This window comes from Felis catus, chromosome B1 (genome assembly GCF_018350175.1).
Source record: "Felis catus isolate Fca126 chromosome B1, F.catus_Fca126_mat1.0, whole genome shotgun sequence".
Lineage (NCBI taxonomy): Eukaryota > Metazoa > Chordata > Mammalia > Carnivora > Felidae > Felis > Felis catus.
In genome coordinates, this window is record NC_058371.1 from 171,866,417 (window position 1) to 171,882,497 (window position 16,081).

At 41.5% G+C, this 16,081-nt stretch overlaps 1 protein-coding gene across 2 annotated transcripts in view; it reads left to right on the forward strand.

The window, feature by feature from the left end:
* Positions 1–3,813, forward strand: part of PDS5A (PDS5 cohesin associated factor A) — a 138,003-nt gene extending 134,190 nt beyond the window's left edge. For both annotated transcript variants that reach the window (XM_023253188.2, XM_045056452.1), the window contains exon 33: positions 1,160–3,813. In XM_023253188.2, the coding sequence (XP_023108956.1) occupies positions 1,160–1,163 (4 nt within the window). In that variant the 3' untranslated portion in view covers positions 1,164–3,813. The remainder of the gene's footprint in view (positions 1–1,159) is intronic.
* The last annotated feature ends 12,268 nt before the right edge of the window (positions 3,814–16,081 follow it).

The following is a 16,081-nucleotide window of genomic DNA, read 5'->3' on the forward strand; positions in this document are numbered from 1 at the left end:
CCTTACTTAGACTTTTTTTTTTATCTGTGAGAGCAGCCACAGATACAGTGTATTATAACAAATTAATAATCTCTAAGAATCAATCACTTAAGCGTTAACCTTTATAAAACATATATTTAGTGGAATATAAGTAAACAACTCACTTATCTTTCTCTCCCAAGTTTGGAATCATTGAGAAGGAGAAATAGTCTTAATCCTAATATGGCTGATTACAACATGGAAATCACAGGCCAGGTGGCTACTAATGTCTTGCCTCTAAATTGAACAACCACAAACCAACCAGAATGGCTCTTTTTGGAGGCAAAAAACAAATCTAGGAGAGGACAAGCCCAGCACGCTGAGCTCCTCCCACCTCACTGCCCCTCACCTATTAGATGGGTTTTTCCTCTGAAGGAGGAGTTAGGTGAGAGGAGAAGCTCTTGCTTCCAGATATCAGAATGTCTCTCCTTATTAGGGCAATAGGAGTGGTGGGGATTCAACTCCTCTAATCTCTTAACAGAATTAAGCTAAATCTTTCTCCTTGTTTTTTAGTTATACTAAAATGTAAGTTCACCCAGTTCAAAAGTCAGAACTTCGCTGCTTATAAATTCATTTTGCCATAGTGTCCAGTAACTTTTCTTCTGTAATACCATTTTGAAATAATACTAATAACAAATTAGTTATTTCACTTTTTTTTTAATGTTTATTTGAGAGAGAGAGAGAGAGAGCGCGAGTGCGAGCACAAGCAGGGGAGGGGCAGAGAGAGGGGAAGAGACAAAGAACCCCAAGCAGGCTCTGCACTGTCAGCACAGAGCCTAGCCCGAGGCTGGAACTCACAAACCACAAGGTGGTGACCTGAACTAAAGTCGGACGCTTAACCGACTGAGCCACCCAGGTGCCCCACGCAGTTACTTCAAATAAATAGCTCTTATTGTTTTATTATTATAAGCAAATCCACCACTGAGTAGCAGCACCTAATGACTAAAAATGAAAATTTTTTCATTGGTATTTTGTGTTTATATAGTTTATAGAAAGATTTCTTAAAACAAGCCTCAAGTGAAACATGGAAAAAAAATTGAGATTTTTAGATAATAACTATAGAAATGAAATAATTCTGGTTTGGCTTATTTTCCTGTTTACATCTTTTCTAACTTTGCTTTCTTCTACTCCTATCCCCAAGGTAAAAAGAAAACTCACTTGCAAAGGGAGAAAATGAAGGCCAAACAGAAGCAGACTCCAGCTTCTGCAAAAACTTGGATTCGAAATGTCCCTGAACAGAAAATGAAGTTAACTTCAGAACACACTTTCTGCCTTGAAAACTGAAACTATTACTTCCTTTTCACATGACCACAAGTCCTTTGATGGAAATGTACAGCAGAAACTCTTGAGAGAGAGGCTAAAAGCAACTCTATCCTACCCTCCCCTCAGACTTTTCTTAGGAGAAGTCAATAATTAAGCAAATTGCTTAACACTTGGTTCCAGTTCCTGCATATCTGGAGTTTAAAGGCATAATACACCATTAATTTCCATGCTGCAGTTTTTATTTTAAAGAAAGTAACAGGATGTCCTTACACTGACACTGAAAATTCATCAATTTTAGAGCCAGGAATTCCCGTGTTACACAAGAAAAAAAATAGAAGTCTACTGAATTAATTTTTTAGAAGAAAAGAAATCAGATTAAATATTTCTTTGTTTTTCCTTTTGGAAACTTTTATGTATAATTCTTTCTGCCTGCCTACTTTTCTGCAAAAATGAGATGTACAGATTTCAGTTCCCTGCTATGAAAAGTGATGTGGTGGCAATTTTATAAATGTTGCTTTCTGATTTTTATCAGAGTGAGAAAATAATTAAAATTATTATTGATTTCATATCACTTCATATTTTGATTTCCCCTCCATTTTAGTTTAATATAATTTGCAATAAATGTACATATTGTTGTTTGTTTCGTAAAGCATATCACTTTAAAATGGTTTTTACTCCTGTGATTATGTTGGAATATTTGGAATTTTAAAGGAGTAAAGACTGCCCAGCATTTGGTTTTATAATGTTTGTCACCAGATTTTTATTATTGATGTAAAGAAAAAGTCAATTTTTTAAAATAGTTGGACTTTGGCAGCTTTGTAAGGAAAGTTGGAAGTGTTCAGGATTGCTATCAATTTTCAGCATTGTGCTGTTGGGAAATAAGTATTTTGCTTTTGTCTGCCGGTCTGGGCTCAGTTTTTGTTTATTTTAGAAGACGACTGTTGCATCAATATATTGTTTCTTGGCATATTGTTCAGCATAGGTAGTGTGTGCACTCTTTGTGTACACATCATCATATTTAAGTTTTTGCATAAAATAAATGCTTCTAGATGTCATACGGTAGTCTTTTTTAATCTTTTTATCATATTGTGAGTTTCTTTTTATGTGAAAGGGCTAAAGTCATAAAGAAACAACATGTTACGGTCAACTCTCCATTATCTATATAAAAGTGACTATGCCTCAGGTTTTGAATTTTGCAGTCATAATTTAAATCAAAATAACGAAGGCAAGTATACTACAAGAGCTAACTCAGGAGGAACTTGAAATTTGTCCTTTCTCACACGCAGAGTTGTAGCTGCCCCCCATTCTGTACTTTAGGCTCTTTCCCGGAGCCCTAACTGAATGTGTTCATTTGGTTTCCTTGCACATTCCTAGTGAGGGCTAGAGGACATTAAACGACATTTGCATTAGAACTTGGTCTTGATAGCCTCTGAGGGATGTGCAACAGTGTCAAAAAAAGAATGACTATGTTAAATGTGAGATTTGCTGGTAATAAATGTCACTTATGATCTCCTAGATAATCAAGAGTTGGCTGTATATTGACCCAGTGAAAGATGGGTCATTCTTTCAAATATGCATGTACACACATTTAGGTATCGGATGATGGTTAGGGAACAATGGATACAAGTGATAGAAAACAGTATCTTTTAAAAGGGCAGGAAAAGCCCTCTCTTCCTTATTGCCTCTTCATAACCCTTTAGAAGGAAAGTATAAAATACTGCCTCCAACATGCCGAATATCTATGCATAAGCATCAGAGAAGTCCCTCAAGGAAACAGTGGACATGTATATTTAGTAAGATTTTAAAGTGCTCTTAGCATCAGACAACTTGATTCTTAAGGCCACCAATCATATCACCAATAAAAAGCACACTGGTAGGGACCTTCTTTCTCCTTTTTGATTACTCAGCATCACAGCCGACTAGATTATCTAGTGTTACTTCATATTTAACATAATGTAGCAGAACCATCTGCATCTGTTTGTGGCTGCTTAGATTTTTGCAGGAGAGGAGTTAGCTAAAAGGATCTGGTCCACAGGTGTATGTAAATGCCCCCCCCCCCCCCCCCAATTTCATAATGTGATGCAAGCAAGTGTCTGGCACTAAGGGAAGGGAGAATAGGATGATAAGATTCAGATGCTAGGGGAGGGACATATAAGGGACATTTGTCAGTTTTCCTTTGAAAAAGGAAAGAGTTAAATCCCTTAGGAATTTGATATTCACATCTCAGAGAAACACAACACAAAGTGCAGACTTATATTTGAGAATTAATGTTAACCCTTTGTGTCTAGTTTGAAGCTTCTTGTATTTGTCTAAAACTACAAGCCAGAATTTTGTATCTCCTTTGATAAAAAGTGTGTATAATGTAAAGTAGTTTTGCATATTCTTGTGCTGCACATGGGCTGAATTTTTAAAAAATTTTTTTAAAGACTTGAAGCAGAACCTTGTAATTTGTGTAAATGATGAGTGTAAAATCCTACCATAAAATGCTAAAAATATGCATTGTTTCAAATAAAACCAAGAAATGCAGCATTATATAGTAGTGTGGAACCCTGAATATTCATGTACCCCCTGGTATGTCACAAGCTGATAAAATATCTTTGCATATTTTCTGTTTGGATTCTGGAGTCTGCATATCCTTACAAGAAATCGAATGTAATCATAACGAAATCAAATCAAACCTCCTGGTTACATACTCTGATCTGACCTACAGTGACTGAGGGAGAACATAATAGATGATAAATTCTGATAGACATTTGGGAAACTTTAGAAGTTGCTTTTTAACTTTTAAAAGTGACCTTCCATTTATACTATGATACATCTATTGCAAATTTTGGACATGCACATTTAGTTTAAGGACTACTTGAGAACAAGCAGATTACATTAATGTATCTGGAATAAAATGCCTGGTTCTGTATTTTACTCTCAGTGAGATTATCATTCTACACTTTGATATTTGCATTGTCGAGACTTTTCTGTCTGCACCATTCATACGGATAAACTGTAGAAACTACTGGAGACCAAGTCTCCTAACAGCCTGACAATAGGCTTTGCTGCCTGCCTCATAATGATGGCATTGCTCACAAGAAGTTAAAAGTTGGCTATAAACCAGCAAGTGTAGATCAACGGAAGCAAGTGTGCATAATCACACACCTCAGCCTAGAAACCAGAGTTCTACATTTTTACTTCCATATCAGTAATAAACCTTTATTTCATGTCTTATTTGAAAGGCCAACAGGAACGTGTACAAGGTCTCATTTCTAAGGAATCTGGGCCAGGCTGGTGATTGGGATTTCTATTTGGGGGTATTTCTCAAATAACATTTATCAATATTGATTGTCAACTTACAGCATTTTCCTCCTTTTTGTTCTCTAGTGACTCCTAGGAAAGACCATGCATTCTAAATAAGAGCCATTCCTTTTAGAAAACAGCACTGTATCCATTCTCCTGGGAGAAGCTTGGAAAACAATCACTGGGGTCATTTATGCATGAAAGGAGTAAGGTCCAAGTCTGGAAGCCAGTAAGAAAATTAAAGGATAAGTGGTAGCGATTTTCCTCATTATAGGTATTTGTTTAATCTGTCCAGACTAGGCACAATGCCAGCGACTGACATTAAAAACACTAAGTTGGGGGCCTTAGAAGGACTAGCAATATAAAGCAAATAGCACAACACAGGCAGATATGACTGCTTCAGGTCATTGTCTGGACTTCAGAGCCCTGATAGATGCTGTAGAAGCAGAAAATCTCTACCTTTTCAATAGAAGTGTAATTCTGAGAAGTATTAGGAGACGTAGGTTCCTAAAAAAGTGGGCAAAGCAAACCTTGGCCTCAGGATGAGCTGGATATGATGCAGGGGTGGCTCTCCACGTTGAGAACCTCCTGGGCAGATGTGATCTTAAGGGAGGACAAACCCACCACTGGGGAAGGACCAGAAAGAAGCCTGCTATTTCAGCAGTGCAAACACACCTTGAGCACTTGCCATGAGTGAATCATTACTCCATCTGCAAACTCTGGAAGACCTGGTCCCAGTCCCCAAACTTGCTCACCCACTGTCCTGAATGCACTCTCTTCCCAAGCAAATTTGAGTGTGCTGGCAATTCCTGTGCCTTCTTTGCACAAACTATGTATACAAAACTCTTTCCAAGAACTGAATTCTGGTGGAGACCCAAGCATGTCCCCTTGAAGCACCCCTTTTAGTTTTGATCTCAGCCTTTTTTAGAAGAGATTCACCCTGGTAGCCATACACCCCCCCTCCCCATCCCAAAAAAGTTCCTGTGATCATTTTCCTCAAAAAGGTTTGGCAATTTTGCCATCTGGTTTCACCTGGCTTACAATGGAGTATACCCTTCAAGAGAAAGTTCAGCCTCAAAACACAAGAGGACCCTGCCCTTTTGCAACCTACCTCAGACTAAGAACTGAAAGGCAAAAGGCTGTACCGCTAGAACTACCTTACTTGTAACCATTTTACACAGGTTTATTTTTTTTAATTTACTTATTTTGAGAGAGACAGCACAAGGGCAGGGGGAGGGGCAGAGAGAATCCAAGCAGGCTCCACACTGTCAGCACAGAGACAGACACAGAGCTCCAACTCATGAACCCACAAGATCACGACCTGAGCCAAACCAAGAGTCAGATGCTTAACCAACTGTGCCACAAGACGCCCCATTTTAAATGTCACATGTAGAATAGGTCCAGGAGGTAAGTAAGGGTTTGCATTTATTGACCATCTGGCATTGGCAGCTTGGTCTGCCCATGGAATCATAATTATGAACAGCAGGGCCCCTTTTTAGAAACCATAGCTCACTGGGATCAAAACTAGGCAGATCCCATTGCTTTCTCTGTCTCCAAAAATATAACTAGAATCTTGTACTGATCACAAGGCATCCACCATGCCCTAGTAGTCAAGCAGGTCCCAGTCTCCAAGGCTGAGTCAGAGGAAAACATTTTTTTTAATTTTTTTTAATGTTTATTTATTTTTGAAGGAGAGAGAGACAGAGTGTGAGTGGGGGAGGGGCAGAGAAAGAGGGAGACACAGAATCGGAAGCAGGCTCCAGGCTCTGAGCTGTCAGCACAGAGTCCGACACGGGGCTCGAACTCACGAACTGCGAGATCATGACCTGAGCTGAAGTCGGATGTTCAACTGACTGAGCCACCCAGGTGCCCCCAGAGGGAAACTTTTTAACAAAGATTTTATAAACCAAATATTACATCATCTCTACTCTCTTGCTGATTGCACCTTTTCGTGACAATGACAACATAAATGGCTTTAACAAAGTGTTTGTTGTCCAAAGACCTGATCTTCACTGATGCATTTCTATCTTACTGATAATTTTGGCATTTTGTTTTGAGAGTGACAACTACCTAAATATTACAGTCCAATGGAAGGATGAAGGAATTACAAATATCCATAACAATGAGTGGAGACAGGAAGAAAGCCATTGTGTAAACATGGCCTTTACGGCCTTTTGGCTTTGAGGAGAATAGGGTTCTGAATGTGGGAAGGAAGAGATTAGAAGGATTTCTGCCTGAGTTCACTTCCATTTTAATATCCCTGCTTATGATTAATATTTTTCAGCAATAATAGTTGAGCAAAGAGGCTCAGAAAGGGCTGCCATTGCAACTAGAATCTTTGCCCCTTAGGAAAGCTGAATCATGAGAGCATGGATTGCTGAGAGGCAAAGAAAACATGCTCTGTAAATTCAGGCAGGAACCCTACAAGGCTTGGGTTGAGTACCTCACAAGAGCAACAAGGTAGCAACAAAGTGGTGATGGAAATGTGCCTTAAAGTAATGCAGGGGGTGGGGGGCCAGGGTGGCTCAGTCCATTAAGCATCAGACTCTTTAAATATTTTTTTTTAATGTTTATTTATTTTTAAGAGAGAGAGAGATAGAGCATAAGTGGGGGAGAGGCAGAGAGAGAGGAAGACATGATCTGAAGCAGGCTTCAAGCTCTGAGCTGTCAGCACAGAACCTGACATGGGACTCAAACTCACGAACCGTGAGATCATGACCTGAGCCAAAGTCTGACGCTTAACGGACTAAGCCACCCAGGTGCCCCAAGCATTAAGACTCTTGATTTTGGCTCAGCATGATCTCATGGTTCTTGAGTTCGAGCCCTGCATTGGCTCTGCACTGACAACACAAAGCCTGCTTGGGATTCTCTCTCCCTCTCTCTGGCCCTCCCCAGCTTGTACACATGCACACACTCTCATAAATAAATTTTAAGAAAAAAAAAAATAATAATGCAGGGACACCTGGGTGGCTCAGTTGATCAAGCATCTGACTTGATCTCAGCTCAGGTCTTGATCTCAGTGTCGTGAGTTCAAGCCCTGTGTTGGTCTCCTGGGCTCTGTGCTGAGCATGAAGCCTACTTAAAAAAAAATGCAGAGGTAAGGAAGGCAAACCTGGCTCTGCCGGAGAATGGGGTTCCTCAGAAGTATTACCACCTCTCCTAGATACTCAGAAGGGCAAGTGCTCCAAGGGAAGCCCAGTCAAGGAACTCTAGAGGCTATGAAGGGGACTTGTACTGTAGGATCTCAGCCTGGCACACATGCCTTCTTTTGTGTTGGAACTGGTTGTGTAGAGGAAACCAGAATGTTTTCCTAGTTAGGAAAGCACCACTGAAATGCTTCTCATTTTCCTCATTTTCTTTCCTTCCTGAGGCAAGGATAAGTTAGGTTTCTTGAAAATGGCCACTAAGCACTTTTCCTACCCTAACCATCAGATAGAGACCGCTGGTCCTTGATTGCCTAGTCTCACCTGGCTCTGTTTTAACTATAAAGAAAATGAGGCACAGAAGAAATTTGTTCTACCGAAGATCTAGTCCCCTATCCCACACTCAAAGCTAATGAAAATAACTTTTATCAAAGTTTAGCCACTGTAGGGGCACCTGGGTGGCTCAGTTGGTTGAGCATCCAACTTTTTTTTTTTATGTTTATTTCTTTTTTGAGAGTGGGGAAGGAGCAGAGAGAGAGAGAGAGGGAGTCACAGAATCTGAAGCAGCTCAGCCATCACCAAGGCATCCAAGTCATCAGCACAGATGCCCGACATGGGGCTCAAACTCACAAACTGCGAGATCATGACCTGAGCCAAAGCCGGACACTTAACCGACTGAGCCACCCAGGCGCCCCAAGCATCTGACTCTTAATTTCAGCTCTGGTCTTCATCTCATGGTTCATGGGATCAAGCCCTGTGTCGGGCTCTGTGCTGACAGTGCAGAGCCTGCTTGGGAGTCTATCTTTCTCCCTCTCTCTCTGCCCCTCACTCGCTGTCTCCCTCAAAAAAAAAATAAACCTAAAAAAAAAAAAAAAAAGCTTAGGGTGCCTGGGTGGCTCAGTTGGTTGAGCATCCATCCGACTTTGGCTCAGGTCATAATCTTATGGTTAGTGAGTTCAGGCCCCACATCAGGCTAGCTGCTGTCAGAGCACGGCCTGCTTGGGATCCTCTGTTCCCCACTCTCTGCCCCTCCCCCGCTTATGCTCTCTCTCAAAAATAAACATTTAAGAAAAAAAAGCACTGTACCTATACCGGTATATTTAATCTTCATAATAAGCCCATAAATCATCTACTATGTTCATCTCTATTTTACACATGCCATTGAAGCTCAGAGAACTTAAACAATAAGCCCAAGTCTCCTCAGCAAGAATGGGGCAGTTTAAAACCAGGAGTTTGGGCGCCTCGGTGGCTCAGTCGGTTAAATGTCTGACTCGGTTTCGGCCCAGGTCACGATCTCACGGTTCCTGAATTCTTCGTGAGTTCAAGCCCCATGTAGGGCTCTACGTGCTGACAGTGCAGAGCCTGGCTGGGATTCTCTCTCTCCCCCTCTCTCTGCCCCTCCCTCACCTGTGCGCATTCTCGCACTCTCAAATTAAATTTTTAAAAAAGTAACAAAAAATTAAGGTATAAAAAAATGAAATCAGGAGTTTAAACCCAAACAGTCTGACTACATAACTCAGTGACTTGTTTTTTTAAAGTAAACCCTGTGCTCATTGTGGGGCTTGAAATTACAACCCCTAGATCAAGAGTTGCATGCTCTGCCACCTGAGCCAGCCAGGTGCCCCTCAGTGCTTCTGGCTTAGGCTTCTCCACCAGATTACTGAGAGGCCGACAGTGGCTCTGAAACTTGGTGGTGACTGAAATATGGGCAAGAAAGGAAACAGATAATGAATATAAGACAGTGGGGAGAAGTTGAGATGAGACTACCTATTGGATTCCATTGCCTCCATGTACATCTTCAGCAAACAATATCATGCATAAATGAAGATAAACATGACTCCATCAGCTGGTGAATGGATAAACAAAATTTGATCTATACATGTATATCAAATATATAAACAAAATGTATATATACAATGGACTACTAAGAAATAAAAAAGAAGAAAATACTAATCATGCTACAACATAGATGAATCCCAGAAACATTATGCTAAGTGAAAAAAGCCAGACACAAAGAACTACGTATCATATGCTTCCATTTATATGAAATATCCAGAGAAGGCAAATCTATAGACACAGAAAATAGAATAGTAGTTGCCTGAGGCTAGGGCTAAGAGCTAGAGCAACAAATAACTGTAAATGTGCCCATGGGATTTTATCAGAGTGATGGAAATGTACTAAAACTGGATTATAGTGAGGGTTGCACAACTCAATAAATTTACTAAAAACCACTGAATTATATATTTAAGATAATTTATACCTCAATAAAGTTTAAGAAAAATGAGACATGGGCATCTGGCTAGCTCAGTCAGCATGTGACTCTTGATCTCGGAGTCATGAGTTTGAGCCCCATATTGGGTATAGAGGTCACTTAAAAGAAAAAAAAAAAAGATGAGACATCTTCCAAAAAATATTTAACTATGCAAAACAATGCAGTATCTACTTAAGTACCAGACTATAAAATCCACATCATGTCAAAAACACCATTATTAAAAAACAAAACACACCACAACTAATAATAATTGAATTTACAGGCAAAGCGCTCTTCCCATCAGTGAGCTCCACTCATCACAGGGTTACTTGCTGGAGTCAGTCTGGTTCTCAGCTAGGCAGATCTGGAAACCACTTTCTCCATCATGGCCATGGCCACAGGTGACCTTATTAACCAAGGACACAAAAGACTGTGTAAACCAGAGCCCAACACATTCATCATGACTGGTCAGTTCCTTCTGAGTTTCTGTCCTTATGAAATATCAGAGAACTCACTTGTGCATGCTCTGTCCACACATGGAGGAAAGGCCACCTAAGGACACAGTGAGAAGATCCAGGAAGAGAGGCCTCACTAGAAAATGGATCTGCTAGTAGAAGACCATCCAAGGGGGGTGCCTGGGTGGCTCAGTCAGTTGAGCATCTGCCTTTGGATCAGGTCATGATCTCATGGTTCGCAAGTTCGAACCCCGCATTGGTGTCTCTGCTAACAGCAAGGAACTTGCTTTGGATCCTCTCTCCCCTTCTCTCTCTCCCCTTCCCCTGGTCCTGTTCTCTGTCTCTCTCAAAAAATAAACATTTAAAAAAGAAAGAAAGAAAAGAAAAGAAAGCCCTAAGGGATGGCTTCCTTGGTGATCGTGACCTCTCCCCCGCAGTAGGAGCCTCTACCAGTCTGGTTCCAGGATGGTTTTCTGCCCCTTCCCCATGGAACAGGGATTTCTTTTTCTTTCCCCAACCTTATCTGATCTTCACCTATACACTGAGGTAGACAGTTGCTTTCCTTCCCCAGCAGCTACAAGTTTTGTTACAGAAGAAGAGTCCAGGGCTTGGTTTCTTTTGCACAGCAATAGCTGCTCACCTTCCTAGGCCTGCACTACCAAGAAAGGTTTGTCTCTGGGCTCCACCTGTGCCCAGTAGTCCTTGTGAGTGTTAATGAATGACCATGTAGAAGCACCTGAGTAGATGAAAACTCCCCTTGTGCCTGAGGCACTTTTGTTTAGATTTCAGGCCATATGGTTACTTCAATTCTCTGATGGGTTCAAGAAAATTTATGACTTTGTAGATTATCTAGCTTTTTCTTTCTTTTTTTTTTAATGTTTATTATATGAAGAATTTATTAGATTTTTTTATTTTAGAGAGAGAGAGTTGCAAGCAGCGGAGAAGGGCAGAGGGGGAGAGAGAATCTTAAGCAGGCTCCACACTCAGCCCGGAGGCCAACACAGGGCTCAATTCCATGACCCTGGGCCCATTACCTGAGCTGAAATCATGAGTTGGGATGCTTAACTGACTGAGCCACCCAGGTGTCCCTGGCTTTTTCGTGTTAGGGTGGTAAACACCCTCTTTAAGGCTTTCTTCACATTCTAGGCAGAAGACAGAAGCTCCTAGATTCAAAATAATCAGATAAACTGATAAGCCTCATTTACTTCAGCTTTGTCATTCTTTATGAAAATTTGGGGAGTTTGTGTGTTTGAATTTTTCTCTACTGAAATTGCCAGAATCAATCCTGAAAAGCAAAAACACTGACAGTATTGCAATTTCTGGAATATACTGTGACATGGGACTTTCTGAAATTTTGACACACATTAACTTTAAACTTTCTATTTAAGACCTTTCCAGGGCGCCTGGGTGGCTCAGTCGGTTCAGCGTCTGACTTCAGCTCAGGTCATGATCTCGCGGTCCGTGAGTTCGAGCCCCACGTCAGGCTCTGTGCTGACAGCTCAGAGCCTGGAGCCTGTTTCAGATTCTGCGTATCCCTCTCTCTTTGACCCTCTCGCGTTCGTGCTCTCTGTCTCAAAAATAAATAAACGTTAAAAAAAATTATATTTAAGACTTTTCCTACAATTTGTTGATCTCTTTGCAATACTTTTCAAAAATTAAAATAGTGTTCTTCACTTAACTAGTGAGTGAGAATAAATGACAAATCTGGGGATAGCCACTTTTTGAACATAAAAAAATTGTGACAGTATCATTAATAAATTTGAAGGACTTAATGCTCAAAAAACAGAAATTTAGGGGTACCTGGTGGCTCAGTTGGTTAAGTGTCTGACTTCAGCTCAGGTCATGAACTCTGTTCCTGAATTCAAGCCCCGTGTCAGGCTCTGTGCTGACAGCTTGGAACCTGGAGCCTGTTTTAAATTCGGTGTTTCCCTCTCTCTCTCTGCCCCTCCCTCACTTGCACTCTCTCTCAGAAATAAACATTAAAAAAAAAAATTGAGAGAGAACTTCAGAGAAAATGGCAGAGTAGGAGGCTCCTCAGCTCACCTTGTTCCGCAGATACACCTAGATAACACCCACGTCAGTGTAAATAACCCAGAAGATGAACTGAAGATGGGCAGAACACATTCAGCACAGCTAAATGTAAAGAGGCCACATCAAAGAGAGTAGGAAGGGTGGAAACACAGTTTCCAAATGGGCCCACAGGACTATGTGTGGGAGGGAGGGACTCTGGGAAGATGGAGGGGGAGAGGAGCAGACCCACATCAGCCACCCCCAGGCATGAGAAACCAGCACTGTAAAGACAAAACCCTGTAACATTCCTCTTCGAAAACCCTAGGGGCCTAACTGCATGAGTGCTTACAAGCAGTAGGGCTTAACACCTGGAATTTTATTTTTTTTAAGTTTATTTATTTGAGAGAGAGAGAGAGAGAGACAGAGAGAGAGAGACAGAGAGAGAGAGACAGAGAGAGAGAGACAGAGAGAGAGAGGAGAGAAAGAATCCCAAACAGGCTCCCCACCATCAGCACAGAGCCCCATGTGGGGCACGATCTCACGAGAAGTGACATCATGACCTGAGCTGAAATCAAGAGTCAGGACCAAGTGTCCCAACACCTAGAATTTTAAAATCACTGGTTTAGGCTCTGGGAGGGGCGCCTCTGTCGCTTAGTTGGTTAAGCATCAGACTTCTGTTCAAGTCACAATCTCATGGCTCCTGTCTTTGAGCCCCAAGTTGGGCTCTGTGCTGACAGCTCAGAGCCTGGAGCCTGCTTCAGATTCTGTCTCCGTCTCACTCTGCCCCTCCTCTGCTCATGCTCTTTCTCTCTCTTAAAAATAAACATTAAAAAAATTTTTTTTAATTAAAAAAATCATTGGTTTGGCTCTGGGAGAGACAGGAGGGTGACAGGAAACTGAGTCCCCATCCTTAAAGAGACAACATAACAAACACCCTCACTGAGATACAGCATACAAGCTGCAGTTTGAAAAACTCCCGCAGTATATGAGAAGATTTATTTATTAATCTCATAGCAAGTGCTAGAGGGGCAGGGATCTTTGGGAGACTCCTCCAAGAACAAAACAGCTGTCAGGTGCCATTTCCCTCTCACACCTCCCAGCCTAGATACATGGACACTATAGGAACCAGCACAGCACATTCTCCACCTAGCTTGTTAACAGTGCATCCTACCTTATGTTCTCCTGTGGACATGTCCCCTCCATCCCAGCCTGGGCACTTTTCCCAGGCAGCCGCAAGCTCTCTTCCACAGCAGACCAATGAGGACCTTGCAGGCACCATGCACCCTGCCCCCACGTTCCCCTAACAATCTGCCCCCACAACATGCCCTTAGCAGGAATCCATCCAAAGTGGTGCCACAAGCCTAGCAATGTGTAAGTAGCCTCAAGAGTGGTCACGACCACTCCAAAGTGACTCCCTCCCCAGGGAGAAGGGAAGATAACCACTCACACCAGTCAGACTGTGGCTGTAGCAGTGGCTGGGGGGCAAACACCTGGTCTGACTGCATGCCTTACCCACCAACTGGAGCTTCTCAGAGGACAACAGAGGAGGGAGCCCTGTAGTTTAGTGCTACCAAAGCTTGGCAAATGCCTGGTCTGACTCAACTCAACCCCACTAACAACAGAGGGACCAAAACTTGCCCAAAAAGGCAAAAAGAGCCATTGCAGACGACTGGACTGAGGCAAATGTGGCTCAGCCACAATTGTAGGGTGCATGCAACATACATAGGAGACACCCTTCAAGTGCTGGGTTCTGGTGAACAAGGGAAAATGCACTGCAGGGCACTACAGGACCTCCTCTTCATAAGGCCACTTTCTTTCTTTTATTCTTTTTTTTTTTTTTTTCTGAGAGAGCAAGAGAGCACAAGTGGGGGAGGGCCAGAGGAAGAAAGAAAATCTTAAGCAGGCTCCATGCCCAGCGTGGAGCCCAATGTGGGGCTCAATTTCACAACTGTGAGATCATGACTTAAGCCAAAATTAAGAGTTAGTTGTATGCTTAACCTACTGAGCCACCCAGCTGCCCCAGGCCGCTACTTTCATGAGCAGGAAATGTATCTGACTTTCCTAACACATAGAAACAAAGAGAGTTAGACAAAATGAGAAGACAAAGGAATATGTTCCAAATGAAAGTACAGGACAAAGTCACAAGAGAGCTCAATGAAACAGAGATAAGTAACATGCCTAACAGAGAATTTAAATTAATGGTCATAATGGGGCGCCTGGGTGGCTCAGTCAGTTGAGCGACCACCTTTAGCTCAGGTCATGGCTCATGGTTAATGTGTTCAAGCCCCACATCAGGCTCACTGCTGTCAATGCAGGGTCTACTTCAGATCCTCTGTCCCCCTCTCCCTGACCCTTTCCGACTCACATTCTTTCTCTCAAAAATAAATAAAACAAAACAAAAAAACTTTAAAAAATTAATGGTCATAAAGATACTCATTGTCCTGGGAATAGCAGGGTTAGTGGAGGACCTCAGTGAGACTATCAGCAAAGAGATAGAAAACATAAAAAAAAATCAAATATGAAGAATAACTAAAATGAAAAATACACTATAGAGCACCTGAGTGGCTGTCAGTAGAGCATGTGACTCTTGATCTCAGGGTTGTGAGTTTGAGCCCCATGTTGGGTGCAGAAATAACTTATTTAAAAATGGGGGGGGGGAAGAATCATCAAAAATACACTAGCATGGATAAATAGTAGACTACAGGAAACAGAAGAAGAGGTCAGCAACCTGGAGGACAGAAAGTGATTGAGATGAAGAGGACAAAGAAAAAAGTACTTAAAAATGAAAATGGACTAAGGGAACTTAGCAACACCATCAAGCATTAACACTCACAGTATAGGAATCCCAGAAGAGAAAAGGCGGGCAGAATATTTACTTGAAGAAATAATAGCTAAAAACTTCCCAAATCATGAAGAAAACAGAAATATAGATCCAGGAGGCACAGAGAGCCCCCCCAACAAAATCAACCCAAGGAGGTCCACACTAAGATACATAGGAATTAACATGACAAAAGGCAACAACAAAGAGAGAACTTTAAATGCAGCAAGAGATGGGTGTCTGGGTAGCTTACTTGATTTTCTAACTCTTGATTTCAGATCAGGTCATGATCCCAGGGTTGTGGGATTGAGCCCTATGTCAGGCTCCATGCTTAGCATGGAGTCTGCTTAAGATTTTCTGTGTCTCTTCCTCTGCCTCTATCCCCTGCTCGTTCATCTCTCTCTAAAATTAAAAAAAAAAAAAAAAAAAAAGATGCCTCGGTGGCTCAGTTAAATGACTTCAGCTCAGATCATGATCTCATGATTTGTGAGTTTGAGCCCAGCATTGGGCTCGCTGTTGTCAGCGCAGAGCCCACTTCAGATCCTCTGCCTCCCTCTCTTTCTGCCCTTCTCCCCTCCTCTCAAAAATAAAAATAATTAAAAATAAACATTAAAAAAATAAAACCATAGTCTACTACTTTTCTTTTTTTGTCGTTATTTGTTTTGAGAGAAATAAAATGAGATCATGACCTGAGCTGAAACCAAGAATTGGATTCTTAACCAACTGATCCACCCAGGCACCCCTGCTTTTCCTTTTTTGTACTGCAAAATTTTAAAACATGGGTGGCATGTTTTATATATATATAAATATATATTATATGTATTATATATATTAA